The 11,616-nt window shown below is 41.5% G+C and overlaps 1 protein-coding gene across 2 annotated transcripts; it reads right to left on the bottom strand.

Annotated features, from left to right (window-relative positions):
• Positions 1-280: 280 nt before the first annotated feature.
• On the bottom strand, positions 281-11,393 carry LOC123082808 (uncharacterized). Of its 2 annotated transcripts, none has more exons than XR_006439127.1 (5): positions 11,037-11,393; positions 10,606-10,761; positions 8,741-8,974; positions 8,564-8,616; positions 281-475 (listed from the first exon to the last, which is right to left on the bottom strand). XR_006439127.1 is itself a non-coding variant. In XM_044505050.1 (5 exons), the coding sequence occupies exons 2-5, from the start codon at positions 10,694-10,696 to the stop codon at positions 7,861-7,863; spliced, it is 345 nt and encodes a 114-aa protein (XP_044360985.1). In that variant the 5' UTR covers positions 10,697-10,761; positions 11,037-11,393; the 3' UTR covers positions 7,816-7,860. The 2 variants fall into 2 exon arrangements, 1 of the variants encoding a protein (XP_044360985.1); XM_044505050.1 differs by lacking the exon at positions 281-475 and adding an exon at positions 7,816-7,891 and having other exon boundaries at positions 8,741-8,910.
• Positions 11,394-11,616: the final 223 nt, after the last annotated feature.

Below are 11,616 nucleotides of genomic sequence, written 5' to 3'. Positions count from 1 at the left end.
GCCACGTAGGTTTGCTTTGTATAGGCAGCATCATCATAACTAGATCGCGCGAGAGTGCTGATCCCAACCGATAATAATAAAGTGAAGAAGAAACATTCAATTACCCCATGCATCCCATTGGTCCAGCACCGAAAGTCTAAAATTATGCTTAATCACTCAATATATCATCACATATATCCATTGTTGTAAGCCATGTATTTTTATACGTTTTAGCTCAAAACCAAACCAAACTGGTGAACAGGATAATATGATATTTCATCACAAAGCATAAAGACCCGATTCATACCATACGATCCAGTCATAATGATCGCCCATGACAATAAGTTCATTACAAAGGATAGAGTCTAATATACCAAAAGACCAGATTGATAGAGCAGTACACGAAACATATATGGTTCGGCTATGGCATAACATCAGACTACCTATATATATGGATAGAGAGTTTGGTCTGACTGCCTTGTCGCCCGGCTCCTCCCTACGTTGTAAACACATGTTGATCGACAGTATGTGTTATACAAAGAATCCATAGTGTGCCATACACTACAAGAAACCTGTTAATCCATGACGGATTTCAGGTGACGTTCCTACAATCCGTCACATATAGGGTGCCATCGATGACAGTTTACGGAGTTCGTCACTGAAATCGTCACATATCCGGAAGATGAGAATGGATCCTAAAACAATAGCCCCCGTTATGACAGACATAAAGGAACCGTCACAAAAACCGTCATGAAATGAGTAGCGGGACCAAAAAATTTCCCTTATACATCATCTGGACCGTCATGGATGGCTCGTGCTAATGTGTTGTGCGTTTTTACTTCTTTGGCCCACATGTCAGTCCTCACTACGTCCCAAGCTACGTGAGGTGCCTAGACTGTTGCTATGTCAGCTTGCAGTAGAGTGTGGGTCCCGCATGTTAGTATGAGAGAGAGAGAAATAACATCAGCTTGCAGTAGAGTGTGGGTCCCGCATGTTAGTATGAGAGAGAGAGAGAGAGAAATAACAAAAAGAAACATGTAGGTCCTGACTAGGATAAATTGTGAGCAAAGGGTTTTGAACCTAAGACCTCCAGCTATGAAACCAAACAAGCTAGCCACCTGGTCAAACCGTGTTTATCCACCTATGGGCTAGAAACGTATATAGACTATACCATGTATCGCTCGCCTCTTTTTTTTTGAGCAAATCGCTCGCCTATAGCACCGCATATAATTTGGCTGGTCCTGTACGCCAACCATGTAGTAGTTTCTACTCGTTTTCTTTTTTATTTTGTCCAAGTTTGCATTTAGTTTTTCCCACATAAAAAAGTTACGATAAGTAGTAGTATACAATTATTTTGTATTTTAAATCTCTATTCTATTTTCATTATTGTGTACCTTGAAGAGGTAGACATGAACGTTTTCTAAAATTTAAATGGACTTACATAGTTCAACATGTATTAAAAATTATTTTTTAAATTTTGTATCTTAATTCAGGACCAAAAGCACACAATTATTGTATATTGTTCAACCTGTATTTAAAACTATTGTTTAATAATAATAATATTAGGAAATGTATTAAAAATGTTACACATGTTTGTAGTCTATACACTTGTATGATTAATTGTGCGTAATATTTTTTAATACCTTAGCGAATAGCATTGCAATGTTTCTGGGTGATCTACTCTAGCATGATCAACAGGTGCAGCAGGGCACTCAAAATTCTGGCCCAACGATGATGATCTCAGGTGTATAATGTGAGTCTAAGTCTAGCCAGTGATTAGATAATCTAGTGTTTTCTCTCTCACATGTACGTGCTTTCATGGCCTAGTTAAGCTTTTTCTTTTTTGAGGAAATGGTCCAGTTAACATTAGTAACAACTATATTTCTGCGTAGCTGGCCAGCCAATGTGCCCTTTGCTCCTAGTCTCCACGGAGATCGATGGTCTTGTGTGAAGTCTATCGAACGTGCATAATAGCCAATACTCATTTCTTTATTTAATTAATTATTAATTTCCAATATTCATAGTAGTACGCAAGTCTCTAGCCTAAGTTTCTTTTTCAAATTCATAATCAATCTTTTTTTTCCTATAAGGAGATACGTACTCCCTCCGTCCCAAAATATAAGAACGTTTTTAACACTAGTGTAGTGTTAAAAACGTTTCTACGTTTTTAACACTACACTAGTTACGTTTTTAACACTACACTAGATCCGAAATATTCGTTTCCTTATTTTGGGACGGAGGTAGTAGATCCGAAATATTCGTTTCCTTATTTAATTTCCGAATCATATTAGGAAACTCTCTAGCCGTTTTTTTTCAAATTCATAATCAATCTTTTTTCCCTACAAGGAGATAGATCGGCAAAAAAATGTGTTTCCTTATTTAATTTCCGAATCATATTAGGAAATCCTCTAGCCGTATTTTTTCTTTCTTTCCAACCGTTTGACAGTCAATCTTTTTTTCCTTATAATAAAGAGATAAATCTGAGTCGTACGTGGAGAATTCTTTTTAGAGAAAGAGCCGTGAAGAGATTAGGAAACTTCTAGCTGATTTTATTTTACTTCCAATTTTGTAGTCACTCGATCTCGTTTTGCATAAGGAGATAAATCCAAGTCATGGAGACATTTTTAGTGAAATAATTGTGGAGACATTTATTGCCTTCTTTTCGTTGGTAGATTTACGTACAGGTTCTTTTCCAATGAATATCCTTCACGCGTGCTTTCTTGTGCAATACTTGTATGTGTCCAAGTTGAAGTCTGCCTTCACGTCCTATGTGTGTATGGAATTTTTTCATACTAAATAGATCTACCTCCCCTAGGTCTCCGTTTCTAATTCATACGTCATCCTACTTTTTTTTCCTAGAGCTTTTATTTGTGTACATGTGTGTACGTCATGTTTTTTTAAGGTATGTGTGTACGTCATGATTATTTGCAGCCTCCTATGTTCATATATAACGTGACAACATGACGGTTCAATACTACTGGCACATATATATTACGATGTTACGTAAGAACCTTTAAATCTCAACTGTTATTATTCTAATAAAACGGTGTATACAATATTATCATATGTGGATGAACGTGAACTTCTTCTAAAATTTACATGTATTTAAACAGTTCAACATGTATTAAATATTATTTTGTAAATTTCGTATCTTAATTCAGGACCAAAAGCACACAATTATTGTATATTGTTCAACCTGTATTAAAAATTATTGTTTAATAATAATAATCATAGGAAATGTATTAAAAATGTTACACACGTTTGTAGTCTATACACATGTAAGACTAATTGTACATAATATTTTTTTAATACACGTTGAACATTTTCTAAAACACACTGAATATTTTTAAAATACACGTTTTCTATTTTTTGAAGCATGACAAACATTTTTCAAAAACATGTTGACAATTTTTTAATACCGATGAAACATTTTCCAAAAACATGCTGAACAAATTCGAGGTAGACATGAACTTTTTTTATTTTTTTATTTCAAATATAATAGGAAATGTGAATGTATTTTTATAAAGTTCATACATTTTAAAATATATAATTACACGACAAGAAAAATTCGTGTGTTATTAAAAAAAGTTCAGATAATGCCAAACAAAGTTCTAAGAAAACTGGAAAAAACAGAAAAACGAATCCAGAAAAGAATAGTGGGACATACTACACGTCGGCCGGCAAATCTTTTCTGCCGCCTCGGCAGCCATTAGATCTGGCTCAATATAGTGGCCCTGCCCTCCCTCACCATTGCAACAAAGGCAGTGCTCCATAACCCTTTCCAACACAGATGATGTTGTAGAAAAAATTTCAACGGAGATGGTGGTGTAGAAACGTGGTCGTCGTTGACTCCGGGATTGTTGTGGTTGTTCACATGTCATTGGTGGGGCACCGATGACCGTGGCAGTGGATAGGCTGGGCCGGTAGATCTCTCCGTCCCCGGCCGAATCAATGCGGCGGACGGCGACAAGGTCGCGATGGATGATGCGTGGTGGCTAGGGAGGGTCCCAACGCGACACAGTGACAAGGCAACGAGCCGGGGCGCGGGCACGTGCTGCATAGTCATGGGATTGGTATGCAACACCACATGTGTTGCAAAAGCAACCTCCACTTCACGGGCCACGTTGCAAAGCTCGTGCGTGTAATGAGAGCCACGTTGCGAAGCTGATAAAAATTGCTGGAAAATTGGGCCTCGAGAGTTCTTACGTCCAAAATTGGGCGACGATCGCCGCATACTAGAGGAGGCAAAATTGCCTTGACATCTCTACCGCCAAATCAAAAACTACATACTGAATTAACCATGGCAAATATTGGTTTAAAACTTGCCAGCACATCTACCACACATGTCAAGAAACCATGTATGAATTTTCCATGGCAATATATTGTTCTTCCTCAATAAAAAATATGGAAAATTTGTAGTATGGCTCCATGTGAACTTGCCATCACTGCAAACAAATTTGCCATTTGGGGGGAGGGGGGCTCATTTTTATCTGTAACTTGACATGAGCTCCAAACAAACCACATACCCTGCCACCACCACCACCAGTGGCAACGTAGGACCTCGCAAAGCTCCGGTGTTGTGCAGTCCCTTCACCGCATCTCCTCTCAGCCACCACCGCCGTGAAACTGTCAGGTCCCCCACGCTCATGCTTGAGCTCACTACCCAAGATCCTTCGGAGCACAACTAGGGGGGGGGGGGGGGGGGGGGGAGGTGTCCTCCGCCTTCTTGTCCTCTGGGCTTTGGCCTCCGTCCCTTGCTCCGAGACGGTACACGTCGTCGTGGACACCGGAGAGAAAAATACGAAGCGAGGGGGGAGGGGGAGTGTGTGGTGGGCAAAGGGGATACGTGTGTGCTCTTGATGTATCGTTTCTTTTCCGAACGAAAAATGTGTGACATCTCTGATATTCTTGCGCCAAGTTGCATGCGCCTGGACCAGTGGTGACAAGGCGTTCAGGGCGAGATTCTCAAAATCTGACTTTCAGGAGTTATTGATTCAGTAAGAAAAAGGGAGTATAGAAAATAAGGGAAAAGGGAAAAAGAAAACACAAAACTAAAAATGTTCAGAATTCCTGGCCGGCCCACTTGGGTTTCCCAGCCGAGGAGGCGTGGATCCGGCGTGATACAAATGCTCTATCCTGATTGGTTGATCCGAGCATCATGCGGATCATGCATCCTAGCCGCCCGTTCTCGCAGATCCGACGGCGAGCACACGGTCTCTCTGTCTCCACTCCTTTATCCTAGACCCCACACGCCGCCGTCTTCTCTTCTATAGCTGGCCAAACGGGCCGGCCCGGCCCGGCACGGCACGGCCCATCCTAATCGTGCCTGGCACGGCCCGGCCCGCCTAGGCACGATTATTATACGGGCCGTGCCGTGCCAGCCCGCGTGCTGCAGCCTGCAGCCCAGGCACGACCCCTATGCTAATCGGGCCGGCCCACCAGCACGCCAGGCCCACTAATCTACCTCCTATTTTGCGCATTGAGCGTTTTTAGCCTATTTTTACCTGTTGGCCCATATTAGGATACATAAAAAAATATAAAAAAGTTAATCGGGCCGTGCCGTGCCAGCCCGCGTGCTCGCCTTTCAGGCCCAGGCACGGCCCATGGCGTGCTGCGTGCCGGGCCTGGCCCGTTTAGCACGTGCCGTGCCGTGCCGGCCGTGCTACCGGGCCGGCCCAACTATCCCGGCCCGTTTGGCCAGCTATATTCTCTTCCACCGAGCAATGACTTCACCTGTCGTTCCTCTTCCTCCGTCCAGATCTGCCTCCTTCCATCTCTATGAGCAGGCGATGGATGTTGAGGTTGATGCGCTCGGACGCCGCTCGGACTTTATTTCCTTCTTCCTTCTTCGATGTTAACTCTCATCTCAGCCTCCCGTTCTCCCGATTTGAGTGCAGGTCGAGGCGCTTGGAGGCCACACAGAGGAAAGCATCGCCACCGTGACATTCAGGCTGCTTCCACACCTTCTGGGGTTGCCATGCTGGGCCCCTGTGAGTGCTTGGCGGCGGTGGCTTTGGCCGCACGTCCCCGTCCCCTGGCTTGGCGGCGGTTATGTTGTGCTGCGATGGCCGGGTGGCTGCGCCGTGCCGCCGCCGGGGGCTGCTCCATGCTGGGCCACTGCAGCCCATTCGTCAGTGCGGGCCTACGTTCATGGCCTTTGCCGGCCTCGCCGTTAGCTTGTCCGTCGAGTTTTGCAGGTTGAGTCATTTGTCGATTCAGATTCTCCCCTCCCTGTTGCTTCAGATTCTCCCTTCCCTTTTCTTTTGATTATTCGAGGTGCTGTATGGTTCATCGATGCGCAGGTAACCACGATTCCATTGTCCCTATCGGTGGAGAAGGTCAGCTGGACAGGAGCATGGGTCGACGCGAGACGGTGGTGGACATGGTGTTTCCCTTCGATGACACCAGCGGACACGGCCAGATCTGTGGCCAGAAAAGCCATGGCGATGAACTCCTCTTGACGTCCCGCGAGCGCTGGCCGACGCTTGATATGGTGACTGCAGATTGTATAGCTTTAGGGAGAGTAGTAGGCCAGATCTGGAAACACATCCGTAATTTCAAGTTTTTTGTTGTGTATTTCTTCCTTTTGATTGAAAAAAATGTTATTTATTTGGTTTGTTTATGCAATTTCCATATTTATTTACAAGGCAATGAGCATATATAATTAGAAAAATTCTTATTACATCAAAGTTTACATGGACCAAGAGAAACAAAGTGACGAGCTAATGTCTCGACCAAAATTAGTGGGCCTCGGACCGTCCTGAAATTTAATGGGCCAATATTCTTATGGGTTGATGAAAACATGGGCCGATGGTCTTGGATAGAGTGGAAATTAAGTGGGCCAAACTTCTAATTGGGCAAACTACTAGATGGGCTTCCAAGTTGGTCGCCACGTCAGATGATGATGTGGAATGCATGGTTAACGCCGTTATTTGATAGTAAGCTGTGACGGTCAAGAACCGTCATGGATCCATGACGGTTCTGGCGCTCCGTCATGGACTGCATGGTGGTCAAATTATGACGCGATATACATGATGAATTTTGGATCCGTCATGGCTGAGCTACCTTGACGGTTTTGCGCACACCTGTGACAGTTTGCATCCGTCATGTATTAACACATTTCTTGTAGTGATACGAAAATCATCACAAAAAGAATACAGTTCTTTTTCTAACCCTTATGCCTTATGAATAGTGTTAGTTATCTGGCAAATAAATAGCTCCTATTATTACTACTCGCATAGTGAACATGCTAAATAATCATGTTAACAAATGACAATAGTTAAAAGTTGATAATGCAAAAGGAATGTGTCAACAAATGACAAAAGTTAAAAGTTGATAATGCAAAAGAAAACATGATTATAACACCTTTAGAATTAGTTTGGTAATGTTCACTGCAGCAAGACACAAAATTCATGTAGTTCTTGGTAGGCATAAGTTACCAGAGTCCGCAAACATGAGTAATCCAGTCAGCTAGCAATCAGCCAAATGTAGGGGCTGCCAACCAAATTTCTAACATAATCATTTTACTAACAGGGAAGCGACAATATACTTTGCTATATATCCAAATATGCTTTAGGAGTCATCAGAAAAATTCTTGTATAATATTTGTATCCCTCTTAACAACAAGGAATAATCTTGGTACACGACATCTATCTGTTTATTATTCCAAGATACCAAGATACGGGAAGCATACTAAAAAGCAACATCCTTGCACCAAAACAGCAGAAATAGTTTCTTGTAACAATTCATAATATGCTTTGCAATTTCCCCTGCACAAACAAAAGAACTATCTGAGCTTGTGGGTAGCAGGAGAACTCCGAAACAAAATCAGACCTACAATTTAAGTGCAGGGTCCCAATATAGTAGCTATTGATCACCCCATCAACAAGGCGCCATGATGTTCATGAGTTTTCTTTAGCATGCATTCAGAAATCACTGTTAGATACAAGATCATCACCTAACATCATCAATTAGCATGAGCTTTTGACCAATATGCAGCAGACTTAAACAAACAGATTATATAAAAGCAAAATTGACAGTCTGTTGAAGGTTTATACATCCAAGCAACAAATACAAGTAATAACACTCCAAAAGCTCTAGGCTATTATTTGATATAAGACCATTTTTTCGCAGCAAATACATAACATGAACCGATAAAAGAGGTAAATGTTTTAACATTATCACAGCACTAGGGCTATATTATTCCTTATTATGGAGTCGGAATCACTTGCCCATAAAAAGCCGTAAAGATTGATGTAATATTTTTCATCTAACATAAAAACCACCAATCCATCTTAGCAAGTACTCCAATAACGGGAAGTCAACTCTTGTGAGAAAGTAACTACTCAGTCACTCTATTTAGACTACATTAGCAGTCACTTCCAAAATTTCAGGAAAAATGTCACAGTCCAGAAAGTGCATCGAGTTTAACATGCCATTAAAGTGAACCGAGGTAACAAGTTCAGTTCCCAACCGTTTTAGGCATCTCGGATTTACACACAATCTACACATTTGCTCATCACACAAATTAGGAGGCAACAATAATGATATACCCATCAAGTTCACTGCAATCTTTTTATCCTACCTGAGATGTAGCCTGCAGGTGGACGTTGGATTCAAGGTTGCCTGGCCCCAGAACTGAAACAGTAGCAGGCAATTATGAGAGTTATTAACAAGAAAATAAATATGCATTGGTGGTTAAAGAAAATGTCGCAACAGATGGCCAGAGATAACAGTTACTACTATTGTTGAAATAACTTACAGTGGGACAATGCACAAGCTTGACTGTACACAAGAAATAAATAATATCTTGTTCTTCTTCCTCTGCACCGAACTCTCCCACGAGTTTATTCCTCCCTTCATTCCTCAGATATGCCCCAATTGTATTTAGAAAATGCACGAGGACATCCTCAATTTCCCAAAGGATGTCGCCTACTGAGCAGTACATGTAGACAATTATGTCCAAGCCTATCAGGCTATAAACTATTATGCTCAACTGAAAAAGCAAATATTGAAATAATAGTTATTTCAAATTTCTTTTATGTGCCCTGCACAAGGTTTTATAAGTCTGTATAATTAATCCATATACAAATAAACATATATTTAGTATTTCTATATGGTTGAGATCTAGGACATTGTTTACCAAAACTTCGTTACTATGATATGTTCTTCAAATGTGCCAAACATATAAGTTTTTTCCCACTCCCTACGGTTGTAAGGTCATGTGTTAACTGAAAGATCGACAGTCAACACCAAATCTTTATGTCCATAAAATGCGAAAGGGACAACCTTTTTACTGATTAGTTTCAAAGTCAACTAACATGTATTGATGGTTTGTATGGAATATATATTTTAATTAAATTGTCTAGATAGATGTACACACCTCAAGAAAAATAGCAAGGAGAGACTATAATCATCTGGTCTGAGCATCAGTATAGGTGTTGGCTAAGACGTGTTACCATAAAACCTATATTCTGTAAGAACATCATCATAAAGAGAGGTGATATCGCGCCATCCATACTCGATATATTAATCATAGAATAGGCTTTCTCCAAAACACAAACGCGAGTATCTTGAGATAGTTTCTCAAGATATGAAGAATGAGAATGGATCACAGTACATATATGCACACAGTAATAGCATTAAGTGTCAATAGCCACAGAGAAAAGAAAGAAGGGAATTGTCCATCATGTGGGTGATCATAGTGACGGAGATATCGACAATGTGGGTGAGTGCCCTATAACCTCAGCCTTGCTGATGAGTATATCTAGGTGCATCCAAAATATACATGATTATTTTTGTTCTGTGCTACATGGAAAGTGCATAGAGCTCATTTGCTTTGCCTCGTATGATTTAAAATTCTACATAATACTTCAATAGATGATAAACCTAAAGAATATGTTTTTGGTTATGTTAGTTGGAGGCTTTACTTAGAATGCATTTGTCAAAACATGTTGTGTTTCAGCTTTAATAATAACTAAATCATTGCTTCATGAATTCAGCTAACTCTACCGCAAATACCAGTTAAATTTCTCTTGATACGGGGTAACTAATTGAGCCATAGAAAACAAAACTTGGAATATCAAAAGGACGTAGACAGAGTCTATACAGATATCACGACACAACAAGATATAAAATAGGATGTAATAGTGACTATACTTTATTTCTAGTAAAACTATCACAGAGAAAGAAAATTGTTGGACAAACAATCATCTCTTTTTCATATGTGATTGGACAAACAACCATATGTTTTCATGTGTAACAAAAACACTAATTACAACTCAAACGTTAGAAATTCTAATCAAGGCCCCCTTCCATATACAAAGGAACAAAACCACCAACATTTCCATGCACAAAGGAACAATAATGTTAGGCCCTACCTGAATCCAGACAAGGAACAAAAAAGCATATATTTACACCCCATCAAAAAACAAGCATGGAAACAAAGGAACTACAAAAATATAAAGCATAGAGAATAGTACATTTGGCCTTTACCAGAAAAGGAAAGCCTCATTGGCCAACCAGGGCAAGCAGAACATGGTGAGCCCCAAAACACAAATTGCCATGCAACCATACACCTAGCTCTGGAAAAGAAGATGCGTGGATAGGAGGAGAAGAGGGGTTGACCTGCAGATCCGTGAATGGAGACGCGGGAGGGTGCTGATAGACGGTGTGCAGGCCCAACCCCGGCTTGCCGCTCAGCCGACGGAGACGACATTGAGCCCTCAATGCATCGACGGCTTTGTGTTCGATGTATGGAGCCGCAGAAAAAGGAGATCAGAACTGTGTATATATGGACATCTATGAGAGAGTGAACACTGGATGCAGAGGAGAAAATGGAACCAAATGGTGATCATTACTATTCAACTTGAAAGGAAGCGCAGTTTATATCCATGATTTCCCTCTTGTGAAGCAAGCATCAAACAACACAGAAGCAATGAAATTGCACATTCAAATAAAACAATACATGACATGCTCTTGTGTCGAGAACAATTGCAAGTATTTTGTGCACATCACATCAGATTTGCAGGGGTAGCTCGAGAACGGGTGGGGCTCACCACGTGTGGGGGTAGCAGGAGGAATAGGCAGAGCAGCCTTGAGGGCCCATCCACCTGCAGAAGCAGCTTGTCCTCATCGGAGCAACCTTCACATAAAACAAACGCAGGAATCAGAATAAGAGGAGATGAAGAAACAAAGAAGAGATTCAAGCCCACCCAGAATAGTCAGAGATCCACCCAGAACAAAGACCATAATAAACTAAGAGCCTAATCAGGTTGTCATGGTTAAGAACATATATAGCAGAACAATTAATGATTGATTCTGCTAAATCAACAACCCAAAGCTGAAGCTTTTTTTGATACATGGCTGCTGGAAACATGCAAATACAATGAATTAGAGCATCTCCAGCCGTTGGAGCCCCCCCCCCCAGGACAATCGCCGGGCCAAATATAGCACGTCCTGGGGGGCAAAACACCTTCGCCAAATGAAACGCGAGGACGGTTTCCCAGCCGTTGGTGCCCCCAGGACAGTCGCCAGGCAAAAAGTGAATGAGTGGACCAGAAAAAAATGATACATGGAGGAATATGATTGGCTGTTGCTTCCGCCGGCGGCCCTAGCAGCCCCCCAGCGCGTTGGGTG

This window comes from Triticum aestivum, chromosome 4A (genome assembly GCF_018294505.1).
Source record: "Triticum aestivum cultivar Chinese Spring chromosome 4A, IWGSC CS RefSeq v2.1, whole genome shotgun sequence".
In the NCBI taxonomy this organism is placed as follows: Eukaryota; Viridiplantae; Streptophyta; class Magnoliopsida; order Poales; family Poaceae; genus Triticum; species Triticum aestivum.
Note: the sequence above shows the minus strand (reverse complement) of the source record. Positions and strands in the feature narration are given on the sequence as shown.